The sequence below is a fragment of the Oncorhynchus masou genome, chromosome 28 (genome assembly GCF_036934945.1).
Source record: "Oncorhynchus masou masou isolate Uvic2021 chromosome 28, UVic_Omas_1.1, whole genome shotgun sequence".
In the NCBI taxonomy this organism is placed as follows: domain Eukaryota; kingdom Metazoa; phylum Chordata; class Actinopteri; order Salmoniformes; family Salmonidae; genus Oncorhynchus; species Oncorhynchus masou.
In genome coordinates this window covers 85,023,674-85,047,428 of record NC_088239.1, presented here as the reverse complement: position 1 = coordinate 85,047,428, position 23,755 = coordinate 85,023,674, and the positions used below count along the sequence as shown (strand labels likewise).

The following is a 23,755-nucleotide window of genomic DNA, read 5'->3' as shown; positions in this document are numbered from 1 at the left end:
TGTCAGTACAATATTCACAAAGGTTTCTCACTGCCTCCTTGTCAGTACAATATTCACAAAGGTTTCTCACTGTCTCCTTGTCAGTACAATATTCACAAGGTTTCTCACTGTCTCCTTGTCAGTACAATACTTCAAGGTTTCTCTTTGTCAGCACACACCACAAAGGTTTTCACTACACTATTCACAAGGGTTTCTCCTTGTCAGTACAATATTCACAAAGGTTTCTCACTGTCTCCTTGTCAGTACAATATTCACAAAGGTTTCTCACTGCCTCCTTGTCAGTACACTATTCACAAAGGTTTCTCACTCTCTCCTTGTCAGTACAATATTCACAAAGGTTTCTCACTGCCTCCTTGTCAGTACAATACTCTCAAGGGTTTCTCACTGCCTCCTTGTCAGCACACAATTCACAAAGGTTTCTCACCCTCTCCTTGTCAGTACAATATTCACAAGGGTTTCTCACTGCCTCCTTGTCAGTACAATATTCACAAAGGTTTCTCACTGCCTCCTTGTCAGTACAATATTCACAAGGGTTTCTCACTGCCTCCTTGTCAGTACAATATTCACAAAGGTTTCTCACTCCCTCCTTGTCAGTACAATATTCACAAAGGTTTCTCACTGCCTCCTTGTCAGTACAATATTCACAAAGGTTTCTCACTGTCTCCTTGTCAGTACACTATTCACAAAGGTTTCTCACTGACTCCTTGTCAGTACACTATTCACAAAGGTTTCTCACTGCCTCCTTGTCAGTACAATATTCACAAAGGTTTCTCACTGTCTCCATGTCAGTACAATATTCACAAAGGTCAGTACAATATTCACAAAGGTTTCTCACCTCCTTGTCACTGTCAGTACAATATTCACAAAGGTTTCTCACTTCCTCCTTGTCAGTACAATATTCAAAGGTTTCTCACTGTCTCCTTGTCAGTACACTATTCACAAAGGTTTCTCACTGCCTCCTTGTCAGTACACTATTCACAAAGGTTTCTCACTGCCTCCTTGTCACTCAGTACAATATTCACAAGGTTTCTCACTGTCTCCTTGTCAGTACAATATTCACAAGGGTTTCTCACTGCCTCCTTGTCAGTACAATATTCAAAAGGTTTCTCACTGCCTCCTTGTCAGTACAATATTCACAAAGGTTTCTCACTGCTCCAGTACAATATTCACAAAGGTTTCACTGTACAGTACAATATTCACAAGGGTTTCTCACTGCCTCCTTGTCAGTACAATATTCACAAAGGTTTCTCACTGCCTCCTTGTCAGTACAATATTCACAAAGGTTTCTCACTGTCTCCTTGTCAGTACAATATTCAGTACAAAGGTTTCTCACTGCCTCCTTGTCAGTACAATATTCACAAAGGTTTCTCACTGCCTCCTTGTCAGTACAATATTCACAAAGGTTGTCAGTACACTATTCACAAAGGTTTCTCACTGCCTCCTTGTCAGTACAATATTCACAAAGGTTTCTCACTGCCTCCTTGTCAGTACAATATTCACAAAGGTTTCTCACTGCCTCCTTGTCAGTACAATATTCACAAAGGTTTCTCACTGCCTCCTTGTCAGTACAATATTCACAAAGGTTTCTCACAGTACAATTCATTTCACAAAGGTTTCTCACTGTCTCCTTGTCAGTACACTATTCACAAAGGTTTCTCACTGCCTCCTTGTCAGTACAATATTCACAAGGTTTCTCACTGTCTCCTTGTCAGTACAATATTCACAAAGGTTTCTCACTGCCTCCTTGTCAGTACAATATTCACAAAGGTTTCTCACTGCCTCCTTGTCAGTACAATATTCACAAAGGTTTCTCACTGCCTCCTTGTCAGTACAATATTCACAAAGGTTTCTCACTGCCTCCTTGTCAGTACAATATTCACAAAGGTTTCTCACTGTCTCCTTGTCAGTACAATATTCACAAAGGTTTCTCACTGGCTCCTTGTCAGTACAATATACAAAGGTTTCTCACTGCCTCCTTGTCAGTACACAATTCACAAAGGTTTCTCACTGCCTCCTTGTCAGTACAATATTCACAAAGGTTTCTCACTGTCTCCTTGTCAGTACAATATTCACAAAGGTTTCTCACTGCCTCCTTGTCAGTACAATATTCACAAAGGTTTCTCACTGCCTCCTTGTCAGTACACTATTCACAAAGGTTTCTCACTGTCTCCTTGTCAGTACACTATTCACAAGGGTTTCTCACTGTCTCCTTGTCAGTACAATATTCACAAAGGTTTCTCACTGCCTCCTTGTCAGTACAATATTCACAAAGGTTTCTCACTGCCTCCTTGTCACAATATTCACAAAGGTTTCTCACCCAAAGGTTTCTCACTCTCCTTGTCAGTACACTATTCACAAGGTCAGTACAATATTCACAAAGGTTCTCACTGGCTCCTTGTCAGTACAATATTCACAAAGGTTTCTCACTGGTTTCTCCTTGTCAGTACACTATTCACAAAGGTTTCTCACTGTCTCCTTGTCAGTACAATATTCACAAAGGTTTCTCACTGCCTCCTTGTCAGTACAATATTCACAAAGGTTTCTCACTGTCTCCTTGTCAGTACAATATTCACAAAGGTTTCTCACTGTCTCCTTTGTCAGTACAATATTCACAAAGGTTTCTCACTGCCTTTGTCAGTACACTATTCACAAAGGTTTCTCACTGCCTCCTTGTCAGTACACTATTCACAAAGGTTTCTCACTGGCTCCTTGTCAGTACAATATTCACAAAGGTTTCTCACTGGTTTCTCACTTGTCAGTACAATATTCACAAAGGTTTCTCACTGTCTCCTTGTCAGTACAATATTCACAAAGGTTTCTCACTGTCTCCTTGTCAGTACAATATTCACAAAGGTTTCTCACTGCCTCCTTGTCAGTACACTATTCACAAAGGTTTCTCACTGTCTCCTTGTCAGTACACTATTCACAAGGGTTTCTCACTGGCTCCTTGTCAGTACAATATTCACAAGGGTTTCTCACTGTCTCCTTGTCAGTACAATATTCACAAAGGTTTCTCACTGCCTCCTTGTCAGTACACTATTCACAAAGGTTTCTCACTGCCTCCTTGTCAGTACAATATTCACAAAGGTTTCTCACTTCACAAAGGTTTCTCACTGCCTCCTTATCAGTACACTATTCACAAAGGTTTCTCACTGCCTCCTTGTCAGTACACTATTCACAAAGGTTGTCAGTACAATATTCACAAAGGTTTCTCACTGCCTCCTTGTCAGTACAATATTCACAAAGGTTTCTCACTGTCTCCTTGTCAGTACAATATTCACAAAGGTTTCTCACTGCCTCCTTGTCAGTACAATATTCACAAAGGTTTCTCACTGTCTCCTTGTCAGTACAATATTCACAAAGGTTTCTCACTGTCTCCTTGTCAGTACACTATTCACAAGGGTTTCTCACTGTCTCCTTGTCAGTACAATATTCACAAAGGTTTCTCACTGGTCAGTACAATATTCACAAAGGTCAGTAGTACAATATTCACTCAAGTACAATATTCACAAAGGTTTCTCACTGCCTCCTTGTCAGTACACTATTCACAAAGGTTTCTCACTATTCACAAAGGTTTCTCACTGCCTGTCAGTACACTATTCACAAAGGGTTTCTCACTGGGTTTCTCCTTGTCAGTACACTATTCACAAAGGTTTCTCACTGTCTCCTTGTCAGTACAATATTCACAAAGGTTTCTCACTGCCTCCTTGTCAGTACAATATTCACAAAGGTTTCTCACTGGCTTTGTCAGTACAATATTCACAAAGGTTTCTCATGCCTCCTTGTCAGTACAAGGTTTCTCACTGCTCCTTGTCAGTACAATATTCACAAAGGTTTCTCACTGCCTCCTTGTCAGTACACTATTCACAAAGGTTTCTCACTGCCTCCTTGTCAGTACAATATTCACAAAGGTTTCTCACTGTCTCCTTGTCAGTACAATATTCACAAAGGTTTCTCACTGTCTCCTTGTCAGTACAATATTCACAAAGGTTTCTCACTGTCTCCTTCAGTACAATATTCACAAAGGTTTCTCACTACACTATTCACAAAGGTTTCTCACTGCCCTTGTCAGTACACTATTCACAAAGGTCACTGTCTCCTTGTCAGTATATTCACAAAGGTTTCTCACTGGCTCCTTGTCAGTACAATATTCACAAAGGTTTCTCACTGTCTCCTTGTCAGTACAATATTCACAAAGGTTTCTCACTGGTCCTTGTCAGTACACAAAAGGTATTCACAAAGGTTTCTCACTGTCTCCTTGTCAGTACACTATTCACAAAGGTTTCTCACTGTCTCCTTGTCAGTACACTATTCACAAGGGTTTCTCACTGTCTCCTTGTCAGTACAATATTCACAAAGGTTTCTCACTGCCTCCTTGTCAGTACAATATTCACAAAGGTTTCTCACCCTCTCCTTGTCAGTACAATACTCTCAAGGGTTTCTCACTGCCTCCTTGTCAGTACACTTTCACAAAGTCAGTACACATATTCACAAGGTTTCTCACTGTTTCTCAATACTGCTCTCCTTGTCAAAAGTCTCCTTGTCAGTACAATATTCAAAGGTTTCTCACTGTCTCCTTGTCAGTACAATATTCACAAAGGTTTCTCACTGTCTCCTTGTCAGTACAATATTCACAAAGGTTTCTCACTGTCTCCTTGTCAGTACAATATTCACAAAGGTTTCTCACTGTCTCCTTGTCAGTACACTATTCACAAAGGTTTCTCTCTCCTTGTCAGTACTATTCACAAAGGTTTCTCAAGTACAATATTCACAAAGGTTTCTCACTGCCTCCTTGTCAGTACACTATTCACAAAGGTTTCTCACAGTAAATATTCACAAAGGTTTCTCACTGTCTCCTTGTCAGTACACTATTCACAAAGGTTTCTCACTGACTCCTTGTCAGTACACTATTCACAAAGGTTTCTCACTCTCTCCTTGTCAGTACAATATTCACAAAGGTTTCTCACTGCCTCCTTGTCAGTACAATATTCACAAAGGTTTCTCACTGTCTCCTTGTCAGTACAATACTCTCAAAGGTTTCTCACTGCCTCCTTGTCAGTACACTATTCACAAAGGTTTCTCACTGTCTCCTTGTCAGTACACTATTCACAAAGGTTTCTCACTGTCTCCTTGTCAGTACACTATTCACAAGGGTTTCTCACTGTCTCCTTGTCAGTACAATATTCAAAGGTTTCTCAGTACAATATTCTCAAAGTCTCCTTGTCAGTACACTATTCACAAAGGTTTCTCACTGTTTGTCAGTACACTATTCACAAAGGTTTCTCACTTGTCAGTACAATATTCACAAAGGTTTCTCACTGCCTCCTTGTCAGTACACTATTCACAAAGGTTTCTCACTGCCTCCTTGTCAGTACAATATTCACAAAGGTTTCTCACTGTCAGTACACTATTCACAAAGGTTTCTCACTGTTCCTTGTCAGTACACTATTCACAAAGGTTTCTCACTCTCCTTGTCAGTACAATATTCACAAAGGTTTCTCACTGCCTCCTTGTCAGTAACACTATTCACAAAGGTTTCTCACACTATTCACAAAGGTTTCTCCTTGTCACACTATTCACAAAGGTTTCTCACTGCCTCCTTGTCAGTACAATATTCACAAAGGTTTCTCACTGCCTCCTTGTCAGTACAATATTCACAAAGTTTCTCACTGTCCTTGTCAGTACAATATTCACAAAGGTTTCTCACTGTCCTTATCAAAACACTATCAGGTTTCTCACAGTACACTATTCACAAAGGTTTCTCACTGTCTCCTTGTCAGTACAATATTCACAAAGGTTTCTCACTGCCTCCTTGTCAGTACAATATTCACAAAGGTTTCCCACTGTCTCCTTGTCAGTACAATATTCACAAAGGTTTCCCACTGTCTCCTTGTCAGTACACTATTCACAAGGGTTTCTCACTCTCTCCTTGTCAGTACAATATTCACAAAGGTTTCTCACTGCCTCCTTGTCAGTACACTATTCACAAAGGTTTCTCACAGTACATATTCACAAAGGTTTCTCACTGTCTCCTTGTCAGTACAATATTCACAAAGGTTTCTCACTGCCTCCTTGTCAGTACACTATTCACAAAGGTTTCTCACTGTCTCCTTGTCAGTACAATATTCACAAAGGTTTCTCACTGCCTCCTTGTCAGAACACTATTCACAAAGGTTTCTCACTGCCTCCTTGTCAGTACACTATTCACAAAGGGTTTCTCACTCACTGCCTCCTTGTCAGTACAATATTCAAAAGGTTTCTCACTGCCTCCTTGTCAGTACAATATTCACAAAGGTTTCTCACTGTCTCCTTGTCAGTACAATTGTCAGTACAATATTCACAAAGGTTTCTCCTTGTCAGTACAATATTCACAAAGGTTTCTCACTGCCTCCTTGTCAGTACAATATTCACAAAGGTTTCTCACTGCCTCCTTGTCAGTACACTATTCACAAAGGTTTCTCACTGGTTTCTCTCCTTGTCAGTACACTATTCACAAAGGTTTCTCACTGCCTCCTTGTCAGTACACTCCTTGTCAGTACAATATTCACAAAGGTTTCTCACTGTCTCCTTGTCAGTACAATATTCACAAAGGTTTCTCACTGCCTCCTTACAAAACACTATTCACAAAGGTTTCTCACTGTATAATACTCTCAAAGGTTTCTCCTTGTCAGTACACTATTCACAAAGGTTTCTCACTGTCTCCTTGTCAGTACACTATTCACAAGGGTTTCTCACTGGCTCCTTGTCAGTACAATATTCACAAAGGTTTCTCACTGTCTCCTTGTCAGTACAATATTCACAAAGGTTTCTCACTGACTCCTTGTCAGTACAATATTCACAAAGGTTTCTCACTGTCTCCTTGTCAGTACACTATTCACAAAGGTTTCTCACTGCTCTCCTTGTCAGTACACTATTCACAAAGGTTTCTCACTGTCTCCTTGTCAGTACACTATTCACAAAGGTTTCTCACTGTCTCCATGTCAGTACAATATTCACAAAGGTTTCTCACTGCCTCCTTGTCAGTACAATATTCACAAAGGTTTCTCACTGTCTCCTTGTCAGTACAATATTCACAAAGGTTTCTCACTGTCTCCTTGTCAGTACACTATTCACAAAGGTTTCTCACTGTCTCCTTGTCAGTACAATACTCTCAAGGGTTTCTCACTGCCTCCTTGTCAGTACACTATTCACAAAGGTTTCTCACTGTCTCCTTGTCAGTACACTATTCACAAGGGTTTCTCACTGTCTCCTTGTCAGTACAATATTCAAAGGTTTCCCACTGTCTCCTTGTCAGTACAATATTCAAAGGTTTCCCACTGTCTCCTTGTCAGTACAATATTCACAAAGGTTTCTCACTGTCTCCTTGTCAGTACAAGGTTTCTCACTGTCTCCTTGTCAGTACACTATTCACAAAGGTTTCTCACTGTTTCCTTGTCAGTACACTATTCACAAAGGTTTCTCACTGCCTCCTTGTCAGTACAATATTCAAAAGTTTCTCACTCTCTCCTTGTCAGTACAATATTCACAAAGGTTTCTCACTCTCTCCTTGTCAGTACAATATTCACAAAGGTTTCTCACTGGCTCCTTGTCAGTACAATATTCACAAAGGTTTCTCACTGCCTCCTTCTCAGTACACTATTCACAAAGGTTTCTCACCTACTCCTTGTCAGTACACTATTCACAAAGGTTTCTCACTGCCTCCTTGTCAGTACACTATTCACAAAGGTTTCTCACTGCCTCCTTGTCAGTACAATATTCACAAAGGTTTCTCACTGCCTCCTTGTCAGTACAATATTCACAAAGGTTTCTCACTGCCTCCTTGTCAGTACAATATTCACAAAGGTTTCTCACTGCCTCCTTGTCAGTACAATATTCACAAAGGTTTCTCACTGCCTCCTTGTCAGTACAATATTCACAAAGGTTTCTCACTGTCTCCTTGTCAGTACAATATTCACAAAGGTTTCTCACTGCCTCCTTGTCAGTACACTATTCACAAAGGTTTCTCACTGCCTCCTTGTCAGTACAATATTCACAAAGGTTTCTCACTGGCTCCTTGTCAGTACACTATTCACAAGGGTTTCTCACTGTCTCCTTGTCAGTACAATATTCACAAAGGTTTCTCACTGCCTCCTTGTCAGTACAATACTCTCAAGGGTTTCTCACTGCCTCCTTGTCAGTACACTATTCACAAAGGTTTCTCACTGGCTCCTTGTCAGTACACTATTCACAAAGGTTTCTCACTGCCTCCTTGTCAGTACAATATTCACAAAGGTTTCTCACTGCCTCCTTGTCAGTACAATATTCACAAAGGTTTCTCACTGCCTCCTTGTCAGTACAATATTCACAAAGGTTTCTCACTGTCTCCTTGTCAGTACAATATTCACAAAGGTTTCCCACTGTCTCCTTGTCAGTACACTATTCACAAGGTTTCTCACTGTCTCCTTGTCAGTACAATATTCACAAAGGTTTCTCACTGCCTCCTTCTCAGTACACTATTCACAAAGGTTTCTCACCTCCTTGTCAGTACACTATTCACAAAGGTTTCTCACTGCCTCCTTGTCAGTACACATATTCACAAAGGTTTCTCACTGCCTCCTTGTCAGTACAATATTCACAAAGGTTTCTCACTGGCTCCTTGTCAGTACAATATTCACAAAGGTTTCTCACTGTCTCCTTATCAAAACACTATTCACAAAGGTTTCACTGGCTCCTTGTCAGTACACTATTCACAAAGGTTTCTCACTGTCTCCTTGTCAGTACACTATTCACAAAGGTTTCTCACTGGCTCCTTGTCAGTACACTATTCACAAAGGTTTCTCACTGCCTCCTTGTCAGTACACTATTCACAAAGGTTTCTCACTGGCTCCTTGTCAGTACAATATTCACAAAGGTTTCTCACCCACTCCTTTTCAGTACAATATTCACAAAGGTTTCTCACTGCCTCCTTGTCAGTACACTATTCACAAAGGTTTCTCACTGTCTCCTTGTCAGTACACTATTCACAAAGGTTTCTCACTGTCTCCTTGTCAGTACAATATTCACAAAGGTTTCTCACTGCCTCCTTGTCAGTACAAAGGTATTCACAATTCAGGTTTCTCACTGTCTCCTTGTCAGTACAATATTCACAAAGGTTTCTCACTGTCTCCTTGTCAGTACAATATTCACAAAGGTTTCTCACCCTCTCCTTGTCAGTACAATACTCTCAAGGGTTTCTCACTGCCTCCTTGTCAGTACACTATTCACAAAGGTTTCTCACTGTCTCCTTGTCAGTACACTATTCACAAGGGTTTCTCACTGTCTCCTTGTCAGTACAATATTCAAAGGTTTCCCACTGTCTCCTTGTCAGTACAATATTCAAAGGTTTCCCACTGTCTCCTTGTCAGTACAATATTCACAAAGGTTTCTCACTGTCTCCTTGTCAGTACAATATTCACAAAGGTTTCTCACTGTCTCCTTGTCAGTACACTATTCACAAAGGTTTCTCACTCTCTCCTTGTCAGTACAATACTCTCAAGGGTTTCTCACTGCCTCCTTGTCAGTACACTATTCACAAAGGTTTCTCACTGTCTCCTTGTCAGTACAATACTCTCAAGGGTTTCTCACTGCCTCCTTGTCAGTACACTATTCACAAAGGTTTCTCACTGCCTCCTTGTCAGTACAATATTCACAAAGGTTTCTCACTGCCTCCTTGTCAGTACACTATTCACAAAGGTTTCTCACTGACTCCTTGTCAGTACACTATTCACAAGGGTTTCACTGCACTGTCTCCTTGTCAGTACAATATTCACAAAGGTTTCTCACTGTCTCCTTGTCAGTACAATATTCACAAAGGTTTCTCACCCACTCCTTGTCAGTACAATATTCACAAAGGTTTCTCACTGCCTCCTTGTCAGTACACTATTCACAAAGGTTTCTCACTGTCTCCTTGTCAGTACACTATTCACAAAGGTTTCTCACTGCCTCCTTGTCAGTACACTATTCACAAAGGTTTCTCACTGCCTCCTTGTCAGTACAATATTCACAAAGGTTTCTCACTGCCTCCTTGTCAGTACAATATTCACAAAGGTTTCTCACTGCCTCCTTGTCAGTACAATATTCACAAAGGTTTCTCACTGTCTCCTTGTCAGTACAATATTCACAAAGGTTTCTCACTGCCTCCTTGTCAGTACACTATTCACAAAGGTTTCTCACTGCCTCCTTGTCAGTACAATATTCACAAAGGTTTCTCACTGGCTCCTTGTCAGTACACTATTCACAAAGGTTTCTCACTGCCTCCTTGTCAGTACACAATTCACAAAGGTTTCCCACTGTCTCCTTGTCAGTACACTATTCACAAGGGTTTCCTACTGTCTCCTTGTCAGTACAATATTCACAAAGGTTTCTCACTGCCTCCTTGTCAGTACAATATTCACAAAGGTTTCTCACTGCCTCCTTGTCAGTACACTATTCACAAAGGTTTCTCACCTACTCCTTGTCAGTACACTATTCACAAAGGTTTCTCAAGTACAATATTCACAAAGGTTTCTCACTGTCTCCTTGTCAGTACACTATTCACAAAGGTTTCTCACTGCCTCCTTGTCAGTACACTATTCACAAGGGTTTCTCACTGTCTCCTTGTCAGTACAATATTCACAAGGGTTTCTCACTGTCTCCTTGTCAGTACACTATTCACAAAGGTTTCTCACTGTCTCCTTGTCAGTACAATATTCACAAAGGTTTCTCACTGCCTCCTTGTCAGTACACTATTCACAAAGGTTTCTCACCTGTCTCCTTGTCAGTACACTATTCACAAAGGTTTCTCACTGCCTCCTTGTCAGTACACATATTCACAAAGGTTTCTCACTGCCTCCTTGTCAGTACACTATTCACAAGGGTTTCTCACTGTCTCCTTGTCAGTACAATATTCACAAGGGTTTCTCACTGTCTCCTTGTCAGTACACTATTCACAAAGGTTTCTCACTGGCTCCTTGTCAGTACACTATTCACAAAGATTTCTCACTGCCTCCTTGTCAGTACACTATTCACAAGGGTTTCTCACTGCCTCCTTGTCAGTACAATATTCACAAAGGTTTCTCACTGTCTCCTTGTCAGTACAATATTCACAAAGGTTTCTCACTGCCTCCTTGTCAGTACAATACTCACAAAGGTTTCTCACTGTCTCCTTGTCAGTACACTATTCACAAAGGTTTCTCACTGCCTCCTTGTCAGTACACTATTCACAAAGGTTTCTCACTGTCTCCTTGTCAGTACAATATTCACAAAGGTTTCTCACTGTCTCCATGTCAGTACAATATTCACAAAGGTTTCTCACTGCCTCCTTGTCAGTACAATATTCACAAAGGTTTCTCACTTCCTCCTTGTCAGTACAATATTCACAAAGGTTTCTCACTGTACAGTACAATATTCACAAAGGTTTCTCACCCTCTCCTTGTCAGTACAATACTCTCAAGGGTTTCTCACTGCCTCCTTGTCAGTACACTATTCACAAAGGTTTCTCACTGTCTCCTTGTCAGTACAATATTCACAAAGGTTTCTCACTGTCTCCTTGTCAGTACAATATTCAAAGGTTTCCCACTTGTCTACAATATTCTTGTCAGTACAATATTCACAAAGGTTTCTCACTGTCTCCTTGTCAGTACAATATTCACAAAGGTTTCTCACTGTCTCCTTGTCAGTACAATATTCACAAAGGTTTCTCACTGTCTCCTTGTCAGTACACTATTCACAAAGGTTTCTCACTCTCTCCTTGTCAGTACAATACTCTCAAGGGTTTCTCACTGCCTCCTTGTCAGTACACTATTCACAAAGGTTTCTCACTGTCTCCTTGTCAGTACAATACTCTCAAGGGTTTCTCACTGCCTCCTTGTCAGTACACTATTCACAAAGGTTTCTCACTGCCTCCTTGTCAGTACACTATTCACAAAGGTTTCTCACCTACTCCTTGTCAGTACACTATTCACAAAGGTTTCTCACTGCCTCCTTGTCAGTACAATATTCACAAGTTTCTCACTCTCTCCTTGTCAGTACAATATTCACAAAGGTTTCTCACTGCCTCCTTGTCAGTACAATATTCACAAAGGTTTCTCACTGGCTCCTTGTCAGTACAATATTCACAAAGGTTTCTCACTGCCTCCTTGTCAGTACAATATTCACAAAGGTTTCTCACTGTCTCCTTGTCAGTACACTATTCACAAAGGTTTCTCACTGCCTCCTTGTCAGTACACTATTCACAAAGGTTTCTCACTGTCTCCTTGTCAGTACAATATTCACAAGGGTTTCTCACTGGCTCCTTGTCAGTACAATATTCACAAAGGTTTCTCACTGTCTCCTTGTCAGTACAATATTCACAAAGGTTTCTCACTGTCTCCTTGTCAGTACAATATTCACAAAGGTTTCTCACTGTCTCCTTGTCAGTACAATATTCACAAAGGTTTCTCACTGTCTCCTTGTCAGTACACTATTCACAAAGGTTTCTCACTGTCTCCTTGTCAGTACAATATTCACAAAGGTTTCTCACTGCCTCCTTGTCAGTACAATATTCACAAAGGTTTCTCACTGCCTCCTTGTCAGTACACTATTCACAAGGGTTTCTCACTGCCTCCTTGTCAGTACAATATTCAAAAGTTTCTCACTCTCTCCTTGTCAGTACAATATTCACAAAGGTTTCTCACTCTCTCCTTGTCAGTACAATATTCACAAAGGTTTCTCACTGGCTCCTTGTCAGTACAATATTCACAAAGGTTTCTCACTGCCTCCTTCTCAGTACACTATTCACAAAGGTTTCTCACCTACTCCTTGTCAGTACACTATTCACAAAGGTTTCTCACTGCCTCCTTGTCAGTACACAATTCACAAAGGTTTCTCACTGCCTCCTTGTCAGTACAATATTCACAAAGGTTTCTCACTGGCTCCTTGTCAGTACAATATTCACAAAGGTTTCTCACTGTCTCCTTATCAAAACACTATTCACAAAGGTTTCTCACTGGCTCCTTGTCAGTACACTATTCACAAAGGTTTCTCACTGTCTCCTTGTCAGTACACTATTCACAAGGGTTTCTCACTGGCTCCTTGTCAGTACAATATTCACAAAGGTTTCTCACTGTCTCCTTGTCAGTACAATATTCACAAAGGTTTCTCACTGACTCCTTGTCAGTACAATACTCTCAAAGGTTTCTCACCTTCTCCTTGTCAGTACACTATTCACAAAGGTTTCTCACTCTCTCCTTGTCAGTACACTATTCACAAAGGTTTCTCACTGTCTCCATGTCAGTACAATATTCACAAAGGTTTCTCACTGTCTCCTTGTCAGTACAATATTCACAAAGGTTTCTCACTGTCTCCTTGTCAGTACAATATTCACAAAGGTTTCTCACTGTCTCCTTGTCAGTACAATATTCACAAAGGTTTCTCACCCTCTCCTTGTCAGTACACTATTCACAAAGGTTTCTCACTCTCTCCTTGTCAGTACAATACTCTCAAGGGTTTCTCACTGCCTCCTTGTCAGTACACTATTCACAAGGGTTTCTCACTGTCTCCTTGTCAGTACAATATTCAAAATGGGTTTCTCACTGTCTCCTTGTCAGTACAATATTCAAAGGTTTCTCACTGTCTCCTTGTCAGTACAATATTCACAAAGGTTTCTCACTGTCTCCTTGTCAGTACAATATTCACAAAGGTTTCTCACTGTCTCCTTGTCAGTACAATATTCACAAAGGTTTCTCACTGTCTCCTTGTCAGTACACTATTCACAAAGGTTTCTCACTGTCTCCTTGTCAGTACACTATTCACAAAGGTTTCTCACAGTACAATACTCAAAGGTTTCTCACTGCCTCCTTGTCAGTACACTATTCACAAAGGTTTCTCACTGCCTCCTTGTCAGTACACTATTCACAAAGGTTTCACCTACTCCTTGTCAGTACACTATTCACAAAGGTTTCTCACTGCCTCCTTGTCAGTACAATATTCACAAAGGTTTCTCACTTCACAAATTCACAAAGGTTTCTCACTCTCTCCTTGTCAGTACAATATTCACAAAGGTTTCTCACTCTCTCCTTGTCAGTACAATATTCACAAAGGTTTCTCACTGGCTCCTTGTCAGTACAATATTCACAAAGGTTTCTCACTGCCTCCTTGTCAGTACAATATTCACAAAGGTTTCTCACTGTCTCCTTATCAAAACACTATTCACAAAGGTTTCTCACTGGCTCCTTGTCAGTACACTATTCACAAAGGTTTCTCACTGTCTCCTTGTCAGTACACTATTCACAATATTCACAAAGGGTTTCTCACTGGCTCCTTGTCAGTACAATATTCACAAAGGTTTCTCACTGTCTCCTTGTCAGTACAATATTCACAAAGGTTTCTCACTGACTCCTTGTCAGTACAATACTCTCAAAGGTTTCTCACTGTCTCCTTGTCAGTACACTATTCACAAAGGTTTCTCACTGCCTCCTTGTCAGTACACTATTCACAAAGGTTTCTCACTGTCTCCTTGTCAGTACACTATTCACAAGGGTTTCTCACTGTCTCCTTGTCAGTACAATATTCACAAAGGTTTCTCACTGTCTCCATGTCAGTACAATATTCACAAAGGTTTCTCACTGCCTCCTTGTCAGTACAATATTCACAAAGGTTTCTCACTGTCTCCTTGTCAGTACAATATTCACAAAGGTTTCTCACTGTCTCCTTGTCAGTACAATATTCAAAGGTTTCTCACTGTCTCCTTGTCAGTACAATACTCTCAAGGGTTTCTCACTGCCTCCTTGTCAGTACACTATTCACAAAGGTTTCTCACTGTCTCCTTGTCAGTACACTATTCACAAGGGTTTCTCACTGTCTCCTTGTCAGTACAATATTCAAAGTACAATATTCAAAGGTTTCTCACTGTCTCCTTGTCAGTACAATATTCACAAAGGTTTCCCACTGGCTCCTTGTCAGTACAATATTCACAAAGGTTTCTCACTGTCTCCTTGTCAGTACAATATTCACAAAGGTTTCCCACTGGCTCCTTGTCAGTACAATATTCACAAAGGTTTCTCACTGCCTCCTTGTCAGTACAATATTCACAAAGATTTCTCACTGCCTCCTTGTCAGTACAATAATCACAAAGGTTTCTCACTGCCTCCTTGTCAGTACAATATTCACAAAGGTTTCTCACTGTCTCCTTGTCAGTACAATATTCACAAAGGTTTCTCACTGCCTCCTTATCAAAACACTATTCACAAAGGTTTCTCACTCTCTCCTTGTCAGTACACTATTCACAATGGTTTCTCACTGCCTCCTTGTCAGTACAATATTCACAAAGGTTTCTCACTGTCTCCTTGTCAGTACAATATTCACAAAGGTTTCTCACTGCCTCCTTATCAAAACACTATTCACAAAGGTTTCTCACTCTCTCCTTGTCAGTACACTATTCACAATGGTTTCTCACTGCCTCCTTGTCAGTACAATATTCACAAAGGTTTCTCACTTGCTCCTTGTCAGTACAATATTCACAAAGGTTTCTCACTGGCTCCTTGTCAGTACAATATTCACAAAGGTTTCTCACCCACTCCTTGTCAGTACAATACTCTCAAGGGTTTCTCACTGTCTCCTTGTCAGTACAATATTCACAAAGGTTTCTCACCTCCCAGCATCGCTGCGTCAACTTAGGCTCCTCAAACAAACAGCTGTGTGACAGCAGGACGCAGGCGTTCTTGGCTGAAAGGCTAGTCTCCAGAAAGTTAACACAGGCTCTGGCCAGGTGGGGCACAATGTACTTCTTAGCAGTGTAGAGCGTGGCCAGCACTGTGTCAGCACTCAGGTCTATCTCATCACAATAGATGTACCTGGGGATAGGTGCAGGTAGAGGGGTGGTTATTAGAAGAATAATTATAATATTATTTTTTATCTGTTATTTTTGATTTGACTTGTATTATTGATGATTGATTAATGTACTGCTATAAAAAAAGCTGTGTGAAATCAGTATCTTTTCTTGTACTGAATTTATTCTCGACATCCCAAGGCCTATAACATTATCAGTGTACATTTCAACACTGTGTTTGTGTTCCAAATGGTACCTTGTTCCTTTCATATCGCACTATATTTAACCAGGGACAATAGGGCTCTAGCTACAGTTTGATACGCGGGATTATATATATATATATATATGTGTGTGTGTGTGAGGCAGAAAGAAAGAAAAAAAGAAAGAAAGAAAGGCAGATGATAACAATAATGAGAGGAGAAAGGTTAAATTTGGAATTCAGAAATAGAGGGAGTTGAAGAGGAGTAAAAATGGAGGTAAGAAAACGAGAGGACTTCTTCCTTACTTCAACATTGCCAGGAATGCAGCAGGCTCCATGTCCGGAATCCGGATTTCATCCTTGTTTTCCGCAAGCTCTCCATAAAACATGGCATGGAACACTGAACTGCCAACAGCGAGAACATACTGTTGGACAGAGAGCATAGATGGTGAGACAGAGAACTGGGAGACAGAACAGAAAGTTAACACAGGCTCTGGCCAGGTGGGGCACAATGTTCTTCTTAGCAGTGTAGAGCTGTTGGTGAGAGAGACGAGATGGTGTGACAGAACTGGAAGACAGAACATACTGTTGGAGAGCGAGAGACGAGATGGTGTGACAGAACTGGAAGATAGAACATACTGTTGGAGATAGAGAGAGAAGAGATGGTGAGACAGAACATACTATTGGAGAGAGATGAGAGATGGTGAGAGAATTGAAAGACAGAAAATACTATTGGAGAGAGAGAAGAGATGGTGAGACAGAACATACTACTGGAGAGAGAGAGAGAGAAGAGATGGTGGAGGACAGTTAGATAAAAGTTTTATGTAGTGGAGGACAGTTAGATAAAAGTCTTATATAGTGGAGGACAGTTAGAAAAGTCTTATATAGTGGAGGACAGTTAGATAAAAGTCTTATATAGTGGAGGACAGTTAGATAAAAGTCTTATATAGTGGAGGACAGTTAGATAAAAGTCTTATGTAGTGGAGGACAGTTAGATAAAAGTCTTATATAGTGGAGGACAGTTAGATAAAAGTCTTATGTCTCAGAGGACAGTTAGATAAAAGTCTTATATAGTGGAGGACAGTTAGATAAAAGTCTTATGTCTCAGAGGACAGTTAGATAAAAGTCTTATGTCTCAGAGGACAGTTAGATAAAAGTCTTATGTAGTGGAGGACAGTTAGATAAAAGTCTTATGTCTCAGAGGACAGGTAGATAAAAGCCTTATGTCTCAGAGGACAGTTAGGTAAAAGTCTTATATAGTGGAGGACAGTTAGATAAAAGTCTTATGTCTCAGAGGACAGTTAGATAAAAGTCTTATGTCTCAGAGGACAGTTAGATAAAAGTCTTATGTCTCAGAGGACAGTTAGATAAAAGTCTTATATAGTGGACAGTTAGATAAAAGTCTTATGTCTCAGAGGACAGTTAGATAAAAGTCTTATGTCTCAGAGGACAGTTAGATAAAAGTCTTATGTCTCAGAGGACAGTTAGATAAAAGTCTTATGTCTCAGAGGACAGTTAGATAAAAGTCTTATATAGTGGAGGACAGTTAGATAAAAGCCTTATGTCTCAGAGGACAGTTAGATAAAAGTCTTATGTCTCAGAGGACAGTTAGATAAAAGTCTTATGTCTCAGAGGACAGTTAGATAAAAGTCTTATGTAGTTGAGGACAGTTAGATAAAAGTCTTATGTCTCAGAGGACAGTTAGATAAAAGTCTTATATAGTGGAGGACAGTTAGATAAAAGTCTTATGTAGTTGAGGACAGTTAGATAAAAGTCTTATATAGTGGAGGACAGTTAGATAAAAGTCTTATGTAGTTGAGGACAGTTAGATAAAAGTCTTATATAGTGGAGGACAGTTAGATAAAAGTCTTATGTAGTGGAGGACAGTTAGATAAAAGCCTTATGTAGTTGAGGACAGTTAGATAACAGTCTTATGTAGTGGAGGACAGTTAGATAAAAGCCTTATGTCTCAGAGGTTATTTGAAATCATGCTCCAGTGATAAATGATCCCTACCTTAATCTCAAATATCACCCTTGGACCGTGCCGATCAGGAGAAGGGTTCATCCCCGCTGGTTACACTTACCCTGTGTCCTGGAAGTCTCTGAGTCCCTCCTGTCTGTCCCACCACGAAATGAACGTCTGCCATTAACTCATTGTTGAACATCACAGAGTTTCTGAAAAACAGACCAGAGGAAGATCAAAGTACATCACCTGTGCTGTATGGTAAGAGTAACTCTCATACACTACATGACCAACAGTATGTGGACACCTGCCCGTCCAACATCTAATTTCAAAATCATTGGTATTAATATTGAGTTGATGTGCCCTTTGCTGCTGTAACGGCCTCCACTCTTCTAGGAAGGCTTTCCACTAGGTCACTAGAATTCTATTCAGCCATAAGAGCATTAGTGAGGACGGGCAGCTTCGGTGTTCCAGTTCATACCAAAGTTGAGAAATGGGGTTGAAAAAGGGGCCCATCCCAAAACGGTTGCTACAAAGTTGGAAGCATAAAATCGTACAGAATGTCATTGTTTGCTGTAGTGTTAAAATTACCCTTCACTGGAACTAAGGGGCCCGAACCATGAAAAACAGTCCCAGACCATTATTCCTCCTCCACCAAACTTTACAGTTGGCACTATGCATTGGGGCAGTTAGCGTTGTCTTGGCATCCACCAAACCCAGATTCGTCTGTCGGACTGCCAGATGGTGAAGCGTGACTCATCACTCCAGAGAACACATTTCCACTGCTCTAGAGTCCAATGGTGAGCTTTACACCACTCTAGCTGAAGCTTGGCATTGCGCATGGTGATCTTAGTTTTGTATGCGGCTTCTCGGCCACGGAAACCTAATGCATGACGCTCCTGACGAACAGCTGTTGTGCTGACGTTGCTTTCAGATGCAGACCTCGGTAGTGAGTGTTGCACCTGAGGAAAGACGATTTTTACACGCTACGCGCTTCAGCACTCGGCAGTCCCATTCTGTGAGCTTGTGTGGCCTACCACTTCGTGGCTGAGCCGTTGTTGCCCCTAGACATTTTCACTTCAAATGACAGCACTTACAGTTGACTGGGGCAGCTCTTGAAGGGCAGAACTTTGACAAACTGGAAAATGGAAAGGTGGCATCCTATGACGTCACCTACCTCTCTAGTACATTAGTTAGTTAGTTAGTTAGTGTCACCTACCTCTGGTATATGAGTTAGTTAGTGTCACCTACCACTGGTATATGAGTTAGTTAGTTAGTGTCACCTACCTCTGGTATATGAGTTAGTTAGTTAGTGTCACCTACCACTGGTATATGAGTTAGTTAGTTAGTGTCACCTACCTCTGGTATATGAGTTAGTTAGTTAGTGTCACCTACCTCTGGTATATGAGTTAGTTAGTGTCACCTACCTCTGGTATATGAGTTAGTGTCACCTACCTCTGGTATATGAGTTAGTTAGTGTCACCTACCACTGGTATATGAGTTAGTTAGTGTCACCTACCACTGATATATGAGTTAGTTAGTGTCACCTACCTCTGGTATATGAGTTAGTTAGTGTCACCTACCTCTGGTATATGAGTTAGTTAGTGTCACCTACCACTGGTATATGAGAGTTAGTTAGTTAGTGTCACCTACCACTGGTATATGAGTTAGTTAGTGTCACCTACCACTGGTATATGAGTTAGTGTCACCTACCACTGATATAGTTAGTTAGTTAGTGTCACCTACCACTGGTATATGAGTTAGTTAGTCAGTGTCACCTACCACTGGTATATGAGTTAGTTAGTTAGTGTCACCTACCTCTGGTATATGAGTTAGTTAGTTAGTGTCACCTACCACTGGTATATGAGTTAGTTAGTGTCACCTACCACTGGTATATGAGTTAGTTAGTTAGTGTCACCTACCACTGGTATATGAGTTAGTTAGTTAGTGTCACCTACCTCTGGTATATGAGTTAGTTAGTGTCACCTACCACTGGTATATGAGTTAGTTAGTTAGTGTCACCTACCTCTGGTATATGAGTTAGTTAGTGTCACCTACCACTGGTATATGAGTTAGTTAGTGTCACCTACCTCTGGTATATGAGTTAGTTAGTTAGTGTCACCTACCACTGGTATATGAGTTAGTTAGTGTCACCTACCACTGGTATATGAGTTAGTTAGTGTCACCTACCTCTGGTATATGAGTTAGTTAGTGTCACCTACCACTGGTATATGAGTTAGTTAGTTAGTGTCACCTACCTCTTGTATATGAGTTAGTTAGTTAGTGTCACCTACCACTGGTATATGAGTTAGTTAGTTAGTGTCACCTACCACTGGTATATGAGTTAGTTAGTTAGTGTCACCTACCTCTGGTATATGAGTTAGTTAGTGTCACCTACCTCTGGTATATGAGTTAGTTAGTTAGTGTCACCTACCTCTGGTATATGAGTTAGTTAGTTAGTGTCACCTACCTCTGGTATATGAGTTAGTTAGTTAGTGTCACCTACCTCTGGTATATGAGTTAGTTAGTTAGTGTCACCTACCACTGGTATATGAGTTAGTTAGTGTCACCTACCTCTGGTATATGAGTTAGTTAGTTAGTGTCACCTACCACTGGTATATGAGTTAGTTAGTTAGTTAGTGTCACCTACCTCTGGTATATGAGTTAGTTAGTTAGTGTCACCTACCACTGGTATATGAGTTAGTTAGTTAGTTAGTGTCACCTACCACTGGTATATGAGTTAGTTAGTTAGTTAGTCACCTACCTCTGGTATATGAGTTAGTTAGTTAGTGTCACCTACCACTGGTATATGAGTTAGTTAGTGTCACCTACCACTGGTATATGAGTTAGTTAGTTAGTGTCACCTACCTCTGGTATATGAGTTAGTTAGTGTCACCTACCACTGGTATATGAGTTAGTTAGTGTCACCTACCACTGGTATATGAGTTAGTTAGTTAGTGTCACCTACCACTGGTATATGAGTTAGTTAGTTAGTGTCACCTACCTCTGGTATATGAGTTAGTTAGTTAGTGTCACCTACCACTGGTATATGAGTTAGTTAGTTAGTGTCACCTACCTCTGGTATATGAGTTAGTTAGTGTCACCTACCTCTGGTATATGAGTTAGTTAGTTAGTGTCACCTACCTCTGGTATATGAGTTAGTTAGTGTCACCTACCACTGGTATATGAGTTAGTTAGCGTCACCTACCTCTGGTATAGTTAGTTAGGTTATTAGTTAGTGTCACCTACCTCTGGTATATGAGTTAGTTAGTGTCACCTACCCTGGTATATGAGTTAGTTAGTGTCACCTACCTCTGGTATATGAGTTAGTTAGTTAGTGTCACCTACCTCTGGTATATGAGTTAGTTAGTTACCTACCACTGGTATATGAGTTAGTTAGTTAGTGTCACCTACCACTGGTATATGAGTTAGTTAGTGTCACCTACCTCTGGTATATGAGTTAGTTAGTTAGTGTCACCTACCTCTGGTATATGAGTTAGTTAGTGTCACCTACCCTGGTATATGAGTTAGTTAGTTAGTGTCACCTACCTCTGGTATATGAGTTAGGTAGTTAGTGTAAACTACCTCTGGTATATGAGTTAGTTAGTTAGTTAGTTAGTGTCCCCTACCACTGGTATAGGAGTTAGTTAGTGTCACCTACCTCTGGTATATGAGTTAGTTAGTTAGTGTCACCTACCTCTGGTATATGAGTTAGTTAGTGTCACCTACCTCTGGTATGAGTTAGTTAGTGTCACCTTCCTCTCTGGTATATTAGTTAGTTAGTGTCACCTATATGAGTTAGTTAGTTAGTGTCACCTACCTCTCTAGTTAGTTAGTTAGTTAGGTGTCACCTACCTCTCTGGTATATTAGTTAGTTAATTAGTGTCACCTACATCTCTGGTATATTAGTTAGTTAATTAGTGTCACCTACCTCTCTGGTATATTAGTTAGTTAATTAGTGTCACCTACCTCTCTGGTATATTAGTTAGTTAATTAGTGTCACCTACATCTCTGGTATATTAGTTAGTTAGTGTCACCTACCTCTCTGGTATATTAGTTAGTGTCTAGAAGAAAAACAAATGCACAGGTATTAAGATGAGGTGCTGGCTAGCGGAGTAGAAACTTGAAAATAAAAGAGAGCCGCACACTCTAGGAGCTCAGATGCAACCATTTAATTACCAACGTTTCGACAGCCAAGCTGTCTTCATCAGGGTATAATCACAAACACTGCGGGATGACTCGTTTATATAGTGTCAAAAGAAACAGGTGTCTGTAATCATGGCCAAGAGTGGCCTAATATCATTGGTTAATTATCAAATATTAAAATGGCATACAAAGAACAGCATACAAACAACAAATGGATAGCATACGATCATAGATTAATTTGACTACACAAGTTTACAAACAATTACAACGGCAAAGTCACAATAATCAAAAGAATGGCTTCAGATCAAAGTCTGCGTTGAGACAGAAGGGCGCAAGGGTCTTTAAATTAAATTATTAGTTAGTGTCACCTACCTCTCTGGTATATTAGTTAGTGTCACCTACCTCTCTGGTATATTAGTTAGTGTCACCTACCTCTCTGGTATATTGGTTACTAACGTCACCTTCCTCTCTGGTATATTGGTTACGAGCGTCACCTTCCTTCTCTAGTTAGTTAGTGTCACCTACCTCGCTGGTATATTAGTTAGTTTGTTAGTGTCACCTACCTCTCTGGTATATTTGTTAGTTAGTATATGGGTTAGTTAGTTAATGGGTTAGTTAGTTTGTTAGTTAGTAAGTTGGTTAGTTAGTTAGTTCGTGTCACCTACCTCTCACATATAGTAGAGTACAGCCCCTGCCAGTCACTGTTCTGAATGGTATTGTTATTCAGGTTCTGTTGTTGGTTCTCCTGCACCATGGTGGCAGACGACCCTTCTCCCTGCTTCTTAGGGAAAATATCTGCCATCCTCTTTTTCTTCTTGTTCTTCAGGGTAATGATCTCGTAACACACCGGAGGCAGCTTGGACCCGGTACTGCCTCCGGCAGCGCTGCTGCTGTTTACTGTCTTTTTGGAGCTCCTCGAGCTCGGTGACTTGCTCTTGACGGACTCTGGGAGCATCAAGAGGAAGGTCAGACATTTCATGTTCCGGCCCTTTGCATCCACCATGAGTGTGTTGTCCCGCCGAGCAGTGGGAGTGTATGCAGAGAGGGGGGGGGTGCTCAGACAGGACAGGACAGTGGAGAGCAAGGGCAAAGAGTTAGTCAGTCAGAAATCCTCCTTCTACTGTACCGTCGGTTCATCTTTTAGGAAACAGTCACAAGGTTATCCTGCACTCTCTCTCTTCTCCTTCACTTTACTTGAGAATACAGAAAGGTAGAATCTAATGCTTTTTCTGGAGAAGATAGACAGGAGCAATCCAAAGGAACTTTTCTTTTCCTCCAGTTTTCCTTTTTAAGTTTGATCTGGTGACAGACGGTCTTGTTGGGTACCCATCGCTATTTGTCCCAGATACCGTACCAATGAAATCCTTAGTGAAATCACTCTCCTCTATCTCCCCTCTCCTCCGGTGAGTGCTGGCGTGACAGCCAAGAATTTAGTGCAGCTGCAGTAGTCCTAAAGCAGACAGCCTGCTTTCTCTCTCTTTTTATCTCTCTTTATCTACCTTTCTCTCTGTATCTCTATCCGTTCTTTCTCTCTCTGCTTCTCTCTTTCTCTCTCTGTTTCTCCCTCTCTTTCTCTCCCGTTATCTCTCTCCTGCTCCGCTCTGTAACTCAGGTCCTGTCTCTCCTGCAGGGTGCTCTGTGTAAG

At 40.8% G+C, this 23,755-nt stretch overlaps 2 protein-coding genes across 2 annotated transcripts in view; one reads left to right on the top strand and one right to left on the bottom strand.

Annotated features, from left to right (window-relative positions):
• The window catches only part of LOC135516932 (BTB/POZ domain-containing protein 3-like), a 29,673-nt gene extending 6,560 nt beyond the window's left edge, over window positions 1–23,113 (bottom strand). Inside the window, exons 1-4 of the mRNA XM_064941000.1 lie at window positions 22,776–23,113; window positions 18,086–18,176; window positions 16,308–16,426; window positions 15,626–15,827 (exon numbers count right to left, since the gene is read on the bottom strand). Of these exons, the coding sequence (XP_064797072.1) occupies window positions 15,626–15,827; window positions 16,308–16,426; window positions 18,086–18,176; window positions 22,776–23,113 (750 nt within the window). The remainder of the gene's footprint in view (window positions 1–15,625; window positions 15,828–16,307; window positions 16,427–18,085; window positions 18,177–22,775) is intronic.
• The window catches only part of LOC135518427 (isthmin-1-like), a 336,779-nt gene that overhangs the window by 198,372 nt on the left and 114,652 nt on the right, over window positions 1–23,755 (top strand). The window lies entirely within an intron of this gene.